Consider the following 17,013-nt stretch of genomic DNA (forward strand, 5'->3'; position numbering starts at 1 on the left):
GAAGAAAGCAACATAATGACATCTTTTCTTTTCATTATCCTGTTTTGACTGTCCCTGTGAATTAGGTCAACAATGAGGTGTGGGCCTCCATTCTGGCTCTGATATGGCTTCATGGGTTCAAGATGGATGCCAAAGCGGAGTGGGAGCTTCTCACAATGAAGACTGCTTCATGGATCAAGGCTCAGAAGGGTAAAACAGATAATCTGCAAGAAACCTGTGTTTTTTAATGCTGTGTTTAAGAAAATACTGTGTGGGAAGAAATGTATTAAGTCAACCACTAATCGTGCAAGTTCTCCGATACGTAGGATGAGAGAGGACTGCAATTTTTAATTTAGATACACTTCAATCGTGGGGAGACTAAAATGTAATAAAACATTTAGCTTTTTTAAGAAGCTCTTCCACTCATTACCTATTGGTATCATAGATGTCATTGGTACCTGTTATCTGTATAAAAGACACCTGTCCACAGCTTTAAGCAGTTACACTCCAAACTCAACCATGGCAAAGACCAAAGAGTTGTCAAAGGACACTAGGAAGAGTACTATAGACCTGCATCTGCATTGAGGAAGGAATGTGGAAGTTTGTAACATGACAATGATCCAAAACTCATTGCACGGGCAACATAAGACTAGCCCCATAAAAAGCATTTCAACTTTTGTAGGTTTTCCAATCTTCAGACCTCAACACCATAAACTTGTAGAGGGAGTTTAAATCTATTTCTCCCAGTAACAATCCCAAAACATCAATGCTCTAGAGTAGAGCTGCAAGGATGAAATGGCAAAAATATCTGTTCTGAAGACTTGCAGGAAATGTTTGACTTTTGTCGTAGCCAATTATGGTTGTGCTACCAACTTTTGTTATGGACCAAGTGCTTGTTTTCCACCATAATTTACAAAGCAAATTTTTTAAAATTCTATAATTTGATTTTCGGTATTTTTATTTTGCATTCTGTCTCTCACAGTTGTAGTGTACCTATGATTATAAGTACAGACCTCTCTTATCTTCTAAGTCAGAGAACTTGCTCAATCAGTGACTGTTTAAACACGTTTTTTGCCTCACGGTAAGTTACAGTGTGTTGCTATGTGACAATAAGGTCAGTAATTTTTATTTTTTTTTCAGCTCCACGTGTATCAGAGTGTGTTGAAGCCGGAAATACATTGTTGGGTTGCAACGTAAAGAAAGAAGTCCTTGGGTTCTAAGGTTTTCCAAGTATCAGTGAAAAGAGGCCATGGACATGGAGCTAAGCATAAGACATTTGAAATGCTAAAAACTTTTCATCCATTATACAAAGGTGCACCACCAAATGTATGTGAACTGATTATTTGATACAAGCATACAACGTCTTTTAACATCTGATTAATTTTCATTGCTCATAAAATACCTTTGAATGATTTTTTTTCTAATCTTCAATGTATATTTTTTTCATTCCATTTCTTTCACATTTTCTCCCCGCCACAGTCTTTAATGAGTTGACTGAAGATAATTTTAAGTCTAAATCTGTTAGGGTACACATCGTTTTGGCTTTAATTGATACTAAGCTTCTTTTGTGAATATTCCGTGTTTATTTTTTTAATCATTCTCTTAAAGCATGTTAAAGCAATATCTGACTTCCATTTGATAATTTTCACACATTTTTATTTATCATTTCTTTTATAAGATTCAGGTTGTTTATGTTGTGTTTTTCTTTCCATGAAAAAGCTGTACCATCGATTTTGTCCACATATGTATTACTGTAAAGCAAATAATGCAATAATATAATATACATAATAATATAATAAAAATGTGCACATAATACAATTAAACAGGTATGCAATAAAAAAAATTTATCCCCAATTTTTATCCTACAAATATCCATTTTGTAAAACCTTTGTACCATACAAAACAAGAAAAGACAACATTTTAAAAACATTTCTGGACTCTAGGGTCTGAAAGTTATTTTCTGTTTTAAGTTCTTAAATGCTTGTAGTGGTTGGTTAAGATACATACACTTCTACATTTTAGATTATTTAACATCAAATAGACTATTTTTAATACCGTTCTATAAGTCATGACATGGTCTGAGAAACTGTGATGTAAAATGAAGTAAATTTTGTTGTCATCCATCAATGTACAAAGGTCTTTCGATCATAGATTGTCCAAGGGGTTATTGTGGAAGGCAGACTGTAGACAAAAGTGCAAATGCCACAACAACAGAGCCTGCCATAAACTTATGGAGACTGCCTCTGCTCTCCAGGACTATATGGTCATTTCTGCCATATAGTTTGGTGAAAAGCTGAAGGATTAAGACTGTAATACATCTATGGAATATTGTTGCACTTGAAATAATGACAATATAAATGTTATTCATCATTTGGTTAGAAATATCAAGCAGTGTTATGTAATCGTGATAGAAGTCAACAGTAATTAAAATATATAACATCGTGCAAAAGACTGTAAGGCCCCTGAAGAATTGTGATCAGGTTTGTTCAGAACAGGTTTTAGGCATTTGAAGTTTTGTTATTCTTCTATCATTGTTCTTTAATGTGAAGATTACATCGTTGTGTCGCTTGATGTACTGAGTCTTTTAGAGGGTGGCACCAGGTGTGAAGGAAGCTCTCTGGGTAGCCAGTGTCCTTCCAGCTTTCCCTCAATGAGATGGACTGCTAAGGCAAATTCCTCATTGTCCAGCATGCCATCCCCGTCAACATCAGACAGCCTCCAGATGTGAGCAAGCACAGAATTTGGCAAATGTGTGCTTGTCATCCACTCTTTGACCTTGGTGCCACTGAGTTTACCGTGGTGTGGACTTAGGTTATAGAAGATCTCATCGTATTTTGGCTTGTATTTCTCCACAATCCATTCATCAGAATCTGCTTCGCTGATCTCATCCTCTTTGATTATTTCCTTGAATGGATCTCCCTTGAACTGGTCCCGCCGGAACGTACCCATGAATTCGCCATCCAACACGGCAGGCAGTGATTTCTTTTTCTGCTCCTGCTGCTGCAGTAAAGGAACCAGACCAGCTATATCGCTGGTTAGCAGTTTGTCCAAGGAGCTCATATGACTTGGCTTCAAGGTCTTGAACTTTGAGAAATCTTGACCCAGAAGTTTTTCCTGCAAATGGATGCAAACTTGTGAGACTCATAGAAGGCATTAAGGTGGATAAATAACATAAAAGACTTAATTTTTGAACCTGCAGCTTGGTGCAGTCAGGGAAGTCACCAGCTGGGACTCGATGCTGTTGTTGGATCTTGTTGAAAATAACAGGAAGCTCATAGATCAGACTGTGCTTCTTGCTTTCTTTGCAAAAGATTGTTGGCATCTCTTTCTTCAAGTAGCCAATAATGTGTGCATGAGCCTGAAAAGAGAGCAAATGAAACATATAATTGTCTTCAGAAGTTTACAAGTTATTAAATTAGATTTTTCACTGAATTATCAACAACCCTTTTTAGGCGTAGATTCAAATCTTATTTGATGTTTGTTAAAGACAAAGCCTTTCTAATCCAACAGAGTAACAGTTTGACATACAGGGACAAATATGTACATTCACCCCCTTTCTAAATGTAAGCATGACTGCATGCAAATGTGAATGAAAGGGTATTTACCCGAACTAAGCGTGCTCTCTTCACCAGGTCATTCAGTTTTCGCACTGCAGCGTTGCGTGGCAGGTTCCTTATATCCGTCAGCAGATCCTCCTCCTCCAGCTCTATTAGCTCGTAGTGGTCGCACCTCAGCCTTGGCTCTGACCAGAAGGATCCAATATAAACCCGTAGAATTTCAGGGGTTCTGAACACTTTCCCCAGTGACCACATGAGGGCACCATACACTCTCATAAGTTGCTGAGAGTCCACCCTGTCAGCCTTGTTTAGAACCACTCGCAGCTTGTCCTCATAGCCGTACAGAGCCCCAAAGGCCCTGGTGAGCTCATCTGAGAACTCCAATTTATGTGAATCGAACAGCAGGATGATCCGATCCACACGCTCTGCAAACCAGCGAAGTACTGCTTGGAAGTCATAGCCTGAGGATAAAGAACAAAAACAGGCGGTTTTCATCACTGTATAAAATGGGGAAAGCCTTCCAGCCAAAAAGGCATAGAGAAACGTGCAACACGTCCCAGTGGTCCTCACTGGCTTCTAGCCATTACTGTTACACCCACAGACAAATGTTTCTATAAAACAAAGCAACTGCTGCTCAGTTAGTCCATGCTTGTCTGCTCACAGCTCATGCTTACGTCTTTAAGTTGCTCTGTCTGACATCAACTTGGTGAATTATGATGGACTGATCATTCCTACTTTATTGCCTTTTCTATGACAGCACTCCTAAAGCATTTTAAGTTGCATTGGGGTCCACTCTCAGCAGTTTGCAAGAAAATATCTGGAAGCATATGGATTTGATCAAGCGACCCTAAAGATAATCTGTCTCACCTCGGCTAAGTTTACGTTTGGCAGCAGTTAATATGCCGGGTGTGTCAATTATGCTGATACTCTCAAGGACTGGATTTGGCATCTGGACACACTGAAATCTGCAAAGGAAAAAAAAGGTAGATTTTAGTATCATATTAGATCTCAGTTCATCAGTCTCGATAAAATTACCTTTGCTCTTAGTGTGTATGTGACAAATGAAAATTTGCAATATATTTGAATATTCAAATGTCCTAGAATTAACATTTTTCTCTCTATGGCCTTGCCTTCCTCCTGTGTTTCCGTTACCTGTTCAGGAAAGTATTCCCAAATGGGTCGAGGTTGCGAAAGGGTTTCTTTGGATCCACAGTGATAGCGTTCCCAGGGATGACTCGTTCTTCCTCTCCATACATGAGGGCAGTGAAGCAGTCAGTGGTTGGCTCTGGCCCAACTCTGCTGCCAGGGAAATCTTCCTCTAGTAGATACCTGAGGATTCAGCAGACATAACCTGCTACCAACATCTGGATTGGATCAAACTGCCTCGGCTTAGACAGTGCACATAAGCTTTGCTTTATTCCACCTCTAGTTTTGAGGCTTACCTGATGAAAGTAGTCTTTCCTGTCGAGTACTGACCCATCACCAGCACCATTGGCTTGCTGTCAAAGTCTGCATCCTCATAGCTTGGGGAGTGAAAGTGATGAAAAGAGTAATGCTTCTCGATCGACAGCAGCCTCTTGTTATAAAGATTTTTCAGCTCCTCTGTCACCACGTTGACATTTCCCACTGTTTTTGGGTTGCTCCAAAACCTCCGGATAGACATGTTGCAGAAGTTTTTCTGATCACTTGTTGAGAAGGAAGTTGCTTGAGTTTAAAGTACAAACTTGAAAACTGTCTGCTCCATCCTGAACGTTGAGAGGGTGGAGAGGGTGTAACCAGAGCCTGCAGCTGCACCTAACAGGAAGCCAGCAGAGGAGAGGGACTGGGTGTAGTGCAGCTCAGTATTTGTTGTTAAGTATGGACTATCTTGGCAGGATAAAGCTAAAGTTATTAGTGGTGTGGTAGTTCATCCGTATTCACAGTCACACACTTAATAGCTGTTTCCTTATGAGTGACTAAAGCTGAATATAAGAAATTAACATGTTAAGAATTTTTTCATAATCTTTGAGTTTATGTGATCTCTGCAGGTATAATGCAGTAAACACTAACACTAATGTTGTCCTAGACTTTGTGGGAAGTTCAATAAATGGTGTAAAACTGTGCTCTACTTAGACTAACACAAATCTAATGTCATGATAACATGGTCTGTTAGTTTTACTCCTGCAAAATGAAATTTGATAGTTGAGGTTTCTTTTCAGCATATTTTTCTAATTATCCTCTCAACATTTACAAACCAAAGCTGCCCAGAGTTTCTGTTTTTGTTGTATAGTGGACATTTAGTATGCTGTATATTTTGTTTACTTTAGCAGACAGTCAAGAACATTCTGTGTCACGAATCCCCTGTACTGCTGCCTTCTTTTTTTTTTTTCATCTCCTGTTTTTAACGACATGGTCCATCCCTCAGATTGTCCCAGGTGGACCCACGGAGCAGGCTGTTCCAAGGAATGCAAATGTATCAAAGAAAACTCCAGCGGCTGTGACCCAAAAACAGGGAGCTCTCTCTGTAACGCTGCATATCATAGTTTGCTATGTGGTAAAGTTAAAGGCGCTATGCACAATGCCACATAAATTTTATTTACCCAGCAAACACGTTAAGTTCAACTCAGTCATAAGTTCTATGTTTTACTCTTTAAAATATTGTAACAATACAACTATTTTACCTCTCTTTTTCATACAGTAGATTTTTAATTATGATGTTTTCTTGAAATTTTTCCTTTTAAATTGTGTCCTTCAATACGAGCAGTTTGAACATTTAGGTTGAGAGCTAAGCAGAGTTTAATTACTTTCTCCACTTTGTTTAATAAAACATTTTTCTTTTGCTGTCAATTGATCGCTTTCTTGTGTCCATATCCCAATGCAGAATGTGACCCAGGCTTCATTGGCGCTGGCTGTACACTGCAAAAAATATAAATCTCAATAAGTTATTTTTTCTTAAAATAAGTGTGTTTTTCCTTGATTTGAGGAGATAAGTAAGACACTTTGCCAATGGAACAAGACAATTTCCTTTTAAAATAAGAAAAAACTATTTTATCGTCTTATTTCAAGTAAATATTATCTAACTATCTTATTTTAAGAGTGAAAATACTCATTCCATTGGCAAATCATCTTATTTACCTGCTCAAATTAAGGCTAAATATACTTAATTTAAGCCATTTTTTACTTATTTCTGGATTGTTTTTGCAGTGCAGTCATGTGACTGTCCAGGTGGAGTTTCATTTGACCCTAAGACCGGGAGTGCAGCAAAGATGTCCCACTGGGCTTCAGGGGGAACAGTGTCAACTGGGTGAGACAAAAAACTGTTTTCACTTTTGGATTTATTTTTTTTTTTTTTTTTTTGTTAGATGATCTTACATATAAGACTTTTTGAAGCTAATGTTTTATCATTTATATTTATCTCTCTTTACTATTGTATCACAATGTACCACCTGCTCTTGATCTTTCTATTTAAAAGTACATGCTTTAAGTTTTAATCTCCTGTAATGTAATATATAAATTTTTGTTTTAATAAAAATTTAAGAGAAAATATTAAAGTTTTTACAAAAAAAATATCTTTAAAATAGCCCTATTATTTGGCCTTTTCAAATAAAACATTGTTTGGTCAGTGGACTAAGACTGAGTCCATTGCAAACAATGGAAAAGTAAGGATTATATCTAAGTTGGATTTTGTGCATACTGTCATGAAATGGGACAGATGGGTCGAGTAGAGAAAAAACTGGACACATATCAGTGAACCCCCCTGAACAATTCAGGGAGGGAAACAAATGCGGCTTCTGACAGCGGGAGACACAGAGCTGAAAGCAGCCTGAATTACACAAACACAGAATCTCCCGCATGCCAGACTCAAGCCAAAAAAAAAAAAAAAAATGTAATCCCACTGACTATCTCCACTGAATACTGGGTCCATCTGTGTGCAGATGGACCCAGTATTAAAGGTGAAACAGGCAGCGGGAAAGTTAAAAATGTTTATTAACACAAAAACAAACAGAAGCCCGGAGGTGTGGATCTGCGGACTGCAGCGGCTGCAGTAGGGGGGTGGGGCACCCAAATCACTGACACTCTGGAGGGGGAAACACAGGTAAGTGACCACGATCATCTGACTGGAGATGATTATCTGTGTGAGTCACTTACCTTGTTAAACAGTTCAGTCCATCCTCTCTGAGGAAGGCAGGATCCAGCCCATGGCCTGCCAAACAAGCTGCGGCGCAGAGCCGCCTAGAGTGTTCCCGATGCAGCAACCTCAATGAGCAGGCAGGGATCCGATCCAGGTCAGGGGAGCAGATCAGACAAGAACCATTCTGATATCCAGGAGTCCACAGCCCAGTCAGGTTTCAATCCAAATAAGAACAGACAGATCCAAGGTTCCAGGAATCCACAGAGCGTGAAGGCAGGTTCAGAGTTCCATGTGTTGAGCAACTAGCTCAGACAGAAACACATAGATGCAGACAGGCTGGGTCATTGGTTAAGGGACGGAGAAAATATATGGTTCTGGATTATTGCAGAACTTTAAACTGGTCTCCACATAAACCCGGCCTACGGGACTTAAAAATGTACTCCCACCTAGGAGCCAGGACACAATCAAGAGACAAGACAAAAACTAAAACCTCTCAACCCACTGGCCGCTGGGAATAAGGACATAAACCTTGGAAATAAACTCAAAACTAACAAAACCGACTGACAAAGGTCATATGATGATCTGGTCGTGATAGCTGGGCTGAACCATATATATAGAAGAGGGAGCAGGGGAATAAGATGAATGATAGTTAGAGAGCGGGGCAGTAACAGCAGGTGAATAAGGTGAGTAATTAAGGTCAGCTATCAGGGCAGATCATGACACATACTCAGTAGTCACTGTCATTCAGCTCAACTGGGACACCAAGGGCAACTCTACATAATATGAAAAAAGTAGAAAAAAAAATTTAATCTCTAAAATTAGTGCGAGCTACGAGAATGAGCAGAAGAGTGCTGCCATTCTGTGTTCTGGCCAAAGGTGGCAGTATCATTCAAATTCTCTGTAATGCTCCTTTAAAGTCTTAGGGAAGTTTTATTTAAATGTCAAATTTAAATATTCATATGCTAACCCAGAGGTGTTGAACATTAGGTAGGCCACACTTCAGATTTTTATCTAGAAAACACTTTGAAAGCCATGCATTCGTATCCATCCATTTAACAATTATATACTACCTTGTGTTGTGCTATCACATAAAAAAAACATGCAAGGTAAGGTAAGTTTAAATAGCACTTGCAAGACAATTTAAAGTGCTATATATGAGAGAAAAAAGAAAAGTACATTGCAGTGGCACACAGGCAATATAAATGAAAGGGAATAATTGAAATAAGATGATTACATAAAAAGGTAAAATGATTGATAAGAAAAAGAAAAGTTCAAATGAAAAGCGTAACTTAATAGAATGCTGACTGTTACTGTCTTTATGTGTCCCTGAAGATTCAGGTCTAAGTCCATCACTATAACCCTCTTCATTTGCTCCAAAGACTATTACTTCAGTTCTTCTCTTGACTTAGCTTAACAAAAGTTTGGCACATGCCCTGCTTTGCTTTTCTATGCCTTTACCTAGGGCCACGCACCAAAATAAATACTGCTAAAAGTGAAATTTGACACTGTTGCCATTTGTTAAAAATTACATAAAAGAAATTTATCATCCAGAATTGGAATTTTTTTTTCCTTTATTAGGGTAGTGCAGTAACTAGTTTAAAGCATCTGTCTTTAAAAAATTTGTTCTAAATTTTTTCCTGGATTACTTTTACTTTTATACTTAGAGTAGTATCATAAATGGTACTTTTACACTTTTACTTGAGTAAAAAGCTTAAATATATACTGTAACTTCTACAAAAATGTTTAAATAGTAGGATTTATACTTCTGCTTGACTAATAAACATTAATACTTCTGACACCTCTGGTTTTAGTTATGTCTCTGTCCCAGCACACCTCATTCAAATTTTGCAATTAAGTGCTGCAGAAGCCTGTTAATAATCTGTTCTCTTTTTTTTTGGGTGTGATGCAACAAGGAAACACCAAAAACATGCAGGACTGGGGTCCCTGAGGAACAGGGTTAGGAACCATTCTCCCAATGTGACGCCAAATGGGACTTTGGAGCAGGGGGGTCGCTGGAAGTCATTTTGAACAGGCCTTGCTGTTGTTGTAGGCCTGTAAATTTTCAAGATCATGGTTTAGATTCGGTTCTTTACCTGGATAACCCAATGTTCAAGAGTCAGTATTGCCCAGAAATAACTTTTTGCTCTTTAGTGAATCTTTAAACAAAATGTTGGCACCTTTCCTTTGCTGTAAGCTCTCACAAAGAAAATAATATTTTAATGCTTTAATACTTTAAAGAGGTTTTGTACCTGACACTTTGACAAAAACAATCAGAAATTATCATTATTATCAATGAATTTAAGGATTCCGCTAAGATTTTCTTAATCTCATTGATTCTTTTACTGCTGGTTAATAAATTGGATTATTTATGTTGAGTGAATCTAGTTTTTCCAAAATTTTTCAGCAATATCCTTGTTTCTTTAAACTACACTGATATGCTCTTAGAATTAAGAGCCCTTAAATCTCTGTCTGTAGTGAATGTCATTCAGGAGCAGAAATCAGAATCAGAAAAATCAGAATACCTGTTAGCTATTCAAAGTAGGATCATCCATATTGAGGCTAAATTAATCACTTAGCTCTTTAAAAGCTTATGAACCCTTATTTTAAAGCACTTAAATTGCAGCTATTTTACACAGCTTTCTATTTAAACTAAAACATATTATCATGTGTTAGGTTTTCTCTTAAGTTGCAGCTCAAAAATTATCTCTTTTTAATTTCTTTGTGGTGTTCTTTTGTTAGCCTGCCAAACAGGAAACTATGATGAAAACTGTTCTCTGACCTGTGACTGCCAAGGAGCTCCATGTGATCCTGTAGCTGGAGAGTGTGACTGTCCTGCTGGGAAGAGAGGAAGTTCATGCCAGGATGGTGTTTGTTTTGTTACACTGTCTCGTACTAATAGTTTGCAGAGACAACAAAACTCCATGAGGTTCAGCTTGAACTCAGCGACATTAGGGTTTCTGCATTGCTTTATCTCATCAAATGGCTATTTAATTTAATGATTCTTTTTTATTTCACTTCTTACAAATATTGACATTTGCCATATTTGAGGATCATACTCCCCACTACAGTAGCAGTAGGCTGTATTTATTCATCCCAAAAGGATTCAATTAAAATGGCCTTTAGAGCTTTATCATAACCAGCAAAATGGGCTTTCTCTACCATTGAACTGAAGAAAGTCTGCTTCACAGAATGTCCTGATGGGTTTATGGGGCTGAAGTGTTTAAACTAACAGCACAAAAAGGAATATGCAAAGTTGTTCTTATCAAATCAGACTACCATTCCAACTTTAAAGCCCTTCTCAGTGACACAGCTACATACGAATCATTGAAAAAAGACCCCAACAGCAGCTACAAGAAATAGGTCCCTTTAGCAGTTAAAAAAAAGAAAAAGCCATCGACAGGCAACGATGCTACGGGCTGTACCCAGGAGAAGCTGTTCCCCCGGATCTACAACCTCCCAAAAATACACAAGGAAGGTGCTCCTCTCAGGCCCATCTTCTGGATCATTAACTCTGTCACTTACAACATTGCCAAACATTTCCCTTCAATTCTCACACCTCTTTTGGTTGGCAACACATCACATCGCATTGCTAACTCACAGGACTTCTCCAGGATAAAGAACTTGACACTGGACAAGGATAAGACCATGGTCTCCTATGCTGGGGCATTATAGAACATCATAGGACACCGACATGGTCTCCTATGATGTCACATCTCTTTTATTCTTGCATCCCCAATAAAGAAGGAGTCTCCACCTCAGGATGCAGGATGTGTTTACTTCAGGACCACACTCAACCATATAGGACCAATTTGACCACATATGTTCTCTCTTGGACTTATGCCTTACCACCGCATACTTCCTATTCAACCAAGATTTCTACAGGCAGAAGCATGGGTGCACGATGGGCTCTCCTGTGTCTCCCATAGTGGTGAATTTATACATGGAAGAAATGGAAAGCAGAGCTCTACAGTCTGAGATAAAAACTGGTTCACACCAAAGACATGACACCCAGAAACAAAACCGACAATGTGGTTTACACCATTCAGTGTAGTGAAGAATGCACAGACCTTTACATTGAAGAGACCAAGCAACTGCTACACAGTTGTATGCCTCAACACAGGAGGGCCAACTCCTCAGGAAAGGACTCAGCCATTCACCTACACCTGAAGGCTAAAGGACACTCGTCTTAGGACGACAACGTCCACGTTCTTGCAAAGGAAGAAAGATGGTTTGAACGAGGGGTTAAGGAATCCATCTTTGTTAACCTTTTAAGAGAGAAGGTGGTCTTTGACATAACTGTAGACCCACATACACTTTTAGGAACAATACCCAGAAGATTCACCTCCCACCGGCCCTCACTTGACCCACACTTCAATGAGGTATGTGACCGAAACCACTCTGACAAGGGAATTAATGACCCATCAGAACCTCCTAAAAACCATTAACAATCAGGGTGAAGGGATTAAAGCCACCTTTTGTCCCCCCCTTATTCTTTGTTACAAGTACAGTATATTAATCTCATTGCTACCCGGTACTCGAGTTGAGAGGGTTGAGGGAGGATGGCATCCCCCTTCTTTAAGAAATCTTGAAAATCATCCCCTTCTTAAATGAACATTCCCCCATACCATCCCCTGTGACATTTTATCATTGATGTGTAAAATGTCTACTATATATCAATAGTGATGGCAATAATATTGCCCTTTCAACATTCGGCGGGCTGTGGGCTTACGAGTAGCATGAGCAAAATAAATAAAATCAGAGAAGTGGCCTACTATGACTGTAGGAGCTATTTTCCAATTTCAGTAAAATCTTAGAATTTGTTTGTTATTTAGAAAAGGATTTGTTTAGTGATTCACTTAATTAGTTCATTAGTTTACGCTTGGGATGTGGGTGTTTCACAGTTTAAATAGGTAGGTCTTAGGTAGCTCATGATGCACGTGGGTGATCATATGGGTTTTTACCGGCCACAGTTCTCAGTTTTCAGTCACAGTCTCGGTCTCAATCAGTCAGTCAATTAAAGAACAGGTGCCCGAATCAGAGTGAGAGCCACTGAAGAATCCTGTGAAACCTGTAACATGTTTGTCTGAACAGAGAAATAAAGCAAGCAAAGAACTGGATTTTTACCCTTTTTGATCTTTTTGGACTTTGTAATCCAGAATCCACGGGATCCATCATGTGGCTATTTGAGTTATATTCATCTTTCGCTTTGATCACCTTTAAGTCTTAAGTTTTTTTTATTTTTGAATTTTAGTTTTGTATAAATAGTCACTACAATGACTATGAAGTTGATCCCAGTGGGAAATTAGTCCCTAACTATGTAGGGGCAGTGCTAGCCATGCCAGTCCAGGGACTGACTGCTATTCTACTGTAAGGTGCCTTGATCAAGGTCAATAACTGGTGTTCCTGACATTTAACAACCAGACCATGCATATTGCTTTAGGTTAATGGACTATATTAATTAGGCTATGTATGCTTCCAAAAAAAAAAAAAAAATCCACCATCCCCCTTCCTTTTTATTTTTTTTACAACTAGTCTACTGGTGCTACTAGTTTGTCTCTAGTAGCAAAACGTCTGCTAGAAAACTTCTCGTCCAGTTGCCTAGACTGAAATTTTTTAAGCTTATATAGTGTAAAAAAAGTATCTGTAGGAACAATTTGATTTTTAAAGTTATCTAGTATATCAGTATTGGCACATTCCAGTTTTGGATCAATGTTATAGCTGTCTTTCATTAATTATATTCCTCGTGTTCAATTGCCAAAAACTAGCGTTCAAAGAAAGAAACGGTGGTGAACCGGTTATAATTTAATGTAGTGATTCCCAAACGCGGGTACTCATATTTCTAGTGGTCAGCTAGTGCATTGCAAGGGGTACATGGAAATATTTTCTTTTTTTAGGTAGTAAAATAAAATAGGGTTTTGTGAGGGCCCAGTTGAAAAATTAAACAAACTGTTATCAACCAAAAAATAAGTTTGACTTATATTGAGTTCACCTTCAGCTTTGACACACATCGAAACTAAGCAGAGGAACAAACTGGATGTAGAGAACAGCCTGGGGTCTGCTGTTTTTCACACTGAGCTACCAGAGCTCATCAAAGCAGCTCAGGTGTCTTGATGAAAAGATAGTAAAACTAATTGAGTCAGTCTGACTATAATTTTTGTTCTACATTTTGTTCCCAAGTCATCAAGTTTAAAGGTGATTATAAGGTAATCACTCAGAGGAGACCCAGTTTTATCAACAGATGTTTATAATATAATTTTATTTTATATATATATATTTCAATTCCTTACTACCTTCCAGGCAACATATTTATGGTGTTTTTTTTATTTGAGACGGAAATATTTAAAATGCCTAAGAATTAAATGGTCAAATTTAAATATTAAGTAAAACCGTTTTTTTTATTTTTTAATCAGTTATTGTATGTCCCACTTTTAGACAATCATCAATATTTTTGACTGAGAGAGTTACTGAGGGTAAGAAAAGATGCCCTAAGGGGTACACAAGCCAAAAAAGGTTGGGAAAATGCTGTAAAGCTTACCAATGCAGAAGGGAACTCAAAGACAGGCCTGTGTGGCCCAATCCAAGGAAGGAGCCACTGTAACTTGCTCAAAGCGGAATAGTGATCTACTAATGTATACCTGTATCAAAATAGAATAACCCATATGACCATTTTTGAACAAAGCAATATATACAAAATATTTGTCCCTATAGTGTACACTGTCCTTTTTGTCCCTGAAAACAAAATTTGCCCTGACTTACCTTCAAATGCTTGCATATTAAAACATGTAAGATGATTGCACAATTATAAATTATTCCTGCTTTGCTGCATTGATAAAAGCATGACTTGACAACCCTGATAATATTTTACTTTTATTGTTACAAAAAGGCTCCACAATGTGAAGCTAAAAGGTGTAGAGTAGAAGTAAAGTTGTCAAGCCCAAATTAGAAAGTTTTTGAATTTGCATCCTAAGTGGAAGGCAATTTGACTTCTTCTACTCTTTCCGGCAAACACTGATGAAATATTGAGTCTGAAAAAAACAAAAAAACGTACATTTTTGCTCTTATTTTTCCTCTTTCTAAAATAAAATTATGGAGTCTGACAACACAGATGCAATATTAGCAGCCACTTTTAGGTCCTTGCTGCCATGTTTTTTTTTTGGGGTGGGGGTTCGGCTGTAGGCTTAGTTGTTCTAGCTTTCTTCACATCTTACTGTCAAACATAATACTGCAACATGATTGTTTTGCTGCGGACTTGAACGATTTAAGCTGGAGTCATACATGATGCAATTTTTTGGTTTGTGAACTCCCAAATACCATGATAATTTAGCTTGTTGGCAAAAATTTTTTTCCTCTTTTTCTAAATTTTGCTAAATTTTCTGCACAATTTAATAGACGCTAAATGTTTTCCTGTAGTGTATACACACTATCAGTATTTAATTGAGTTTTACTCCCAATGAAATATTGTTCCTTAGTAAAAGTGTTGAAGTTGATTGGGATTTGGGGTTCACACAAAGTAACAAATAAAAGACAGAAAAATGTCCCCTGTTGGTATTTAAAATATGAATACATCTGTTATCTGATGCTCTATTTGGCACCGCAGCAGAGCACTACAGATCCAGATGTCTTATGCAATGTTCTTGTCATCCTGATGCCAGCTGTGGCTCAAAGAATGCCCACTACATCTGCCCTCCTGGAAAAATGGGCGACGATTGGGCAACAAGTAAGAATGCGATTAATAAAAAATACAAATCTGGCAGAATAATAATTAAAAAAAGCAAATTTATTTGAACAAAAACCATTAGTACATTATAACTTGTTGCCTAACTGTGAAGCTGGTTTCTGGGGCTAAGGCTACATCAAAAGGTGTCAGTGCCAGATACACTGGCTGTGACCCAGTCAGCTGTTAGTGTTTGTGTGATGCAAGCTACACTAGAGACTTCTGTAAGGAGAAAAAGAATTTTAGTGGCAATGCTACAGCCTCAAACCATTTAGTGAATGCCGCCACCTGGGGGATAAATATAGTTAATGCATCTTTTAACCCGACTCTTAATTTGCACATTTAACAACAATAGCATTATCTAAGCTGAAATTAATAATTGTTGCATTTTTTTTCTTCATCTTTGTATTTAGATATTCTTTGTAAATTGATTCCTCTCTGCCTGCTCAAAATAGTGCACAAATTGTAAATGTGTCAGAGTCAGAATGGAACCCTCTGTGATCATGTAAAAGATGCCTGCATCTGCTCCCCTGGATTTTCTTGGAAAAAGTCGGTGTTTTTATCATCCTTCATGTCTACAGGTTTCAAAGTCACGGTTGCGATTGTGTGTCTTGTTAAAATATTAAGCACCATTTATCTTTTAAAAATAATGTAAGTTTGAGGGCAACTCTCCCCCCAGTCTAACCTTCAGTATGATGTATTTCTAAATGTGAAGTAAAAAAATTTTGAGCATTGAGCTGGATATGGAACTGAATTGTTTTTTGGTTTTTACAGTTCTCAGTCAGTCCCTGTTGGAGATCCTGAAATGTTTTGGGGTAATTTTCATCTTGCAGGCTTCAGTTATGCATCAGCTTTAATTCCATCATATATCGGCTCATATTTTCCAGAAGCTCTCTCTCTTTCTAAAATACAGTAGAATTCTGGGTGGATTCAAAGATGTTGAGCTGGTTAGTTCCAGCTGTTGCACAGCATCCCCATCCCCAAACCACCATACTTCCAATTCTATGCCTCATTGTTACTATCAGGTTTTTATTTCCAATGGGTGCCTATATTTGGTTGATATCAAATACCAACTTAATTCAGTAGATATCTTTCCAAAGAAAATTATGGTCTTGTTTTATTTCTACATTCACTTTGGTAGATGTAGTCTTGTCTTCATCTTTTTTCAGAGTCCTCAGTTGTCTTTTTCAGTATTAATGTTGTTAGTTCATTGGTTAAACTATGAAAAAAAAACCCTATGATATTTAAAAGTGTCTTGTAGCTTGACTTTGAAGGGGCAGACGAATGACTTGTATCATGTCTATCTTCTCATATCGTATTAACTAGGAACCTGCTGCTTTAATCATCACAACCAATTAAATATTATGGCTTTTACTTTAATTTAAAACATCTCTCTCTTTTTTTTGTGCTGTTCAGCATTATAGCAGCAGAACTAAAATCTGAGTGCCGTGCCAAACTGAAGTAATGTGCTTTGTCAAGGGAGACTTTGGTGGTGAGCTCCCCTTGAGTCCCCAAAACTACTTTATTTATCATTTTGTTACCAAATTTTAACGGGACTGATAATTCTGAACGTGACAGAGAGACAAAGAAAGACAGAAAAGCAGTGGAGAGGAAATAAATCCTATGCACAGAATAAGAAAAAAGACAACAAA

The 17,013-nt window shown here is 37.9% G+C and overlaps 2 protein-coding genes and 1 pseudogene across 2 annotated transcripts in view; 2 read left to right on the forward strand and 1 right to left on the reverse strand.

Annotated features, from left to right (window-relative positions):
• LOC119775243 (von Willebrand factor A domain-containing protein 5A-like) overlaps positions 1–1,257 on the forward strand; it is a 67,063-nt gene extending 65,806 nt beyond the window's left edge. The window contains exons 22-23 of the mRNA XM_038273150.1: positions 66–189; positions 1,120–1,257. Of these exons, the coding sequence (XP_038129078.1) occupies positions 66–189; positions 1,120–1,199 (204 nt within the window). The 3' untranslated portion in view covers positions 1,200–1,257. The remainder of the gene's footprint in view (positions 1–65; positions 190–1,119) is intronic.
• Positions 1,258–1,618: 361 nt separating this feature from the next.
• LOC119775245 (EH domain-containing protein 2-like) lies at positions 1,619–5,317 on the reverse strand. The gene is made up of 6 exons (XM_038273156.1): positions 4,979–5,317; positions 4,689–4,865; positions 4,404–4,501; positions 3,585–3,997; positions 3,173–3,337; positions 1,619–3,093 (listed from the first exon to the last, which is right to left on the reverse strand). The coding sequence occupies exons 1-6, from the start codon at positions 5,197–5,199 to the stop codon at positions 2,530–2,532; spliced, it is 1,638 nt and encodes a 545-aa protein (XP_038129084.1). The 5' UTR covers positions 5,200–5,317; the 3' UTR covers positions 1,619–2,529.
• LOC119775265 overlaps positions 2,106–17,013 on the forward strand; it is a 37,612-nt pseudogene continuing 22,704 nt past the window's right edge.

Source organism: Cyprinodon tularosa, unplaced genomic scaffold (genome assembly GCF_016077235.1).
Source record: "Cyprinodon tularosa strain WSP-4 unplaced genomic scaffold, ASM1607723v1 ctg86, whole genome shotgun sequence".
NCBI lineage: Eukaryota > Metazoa > Chordata > Actinopteri > Cyprinodontiformes > Cyprinodontidae > Cyprinodon > Cyprinodon tularosa.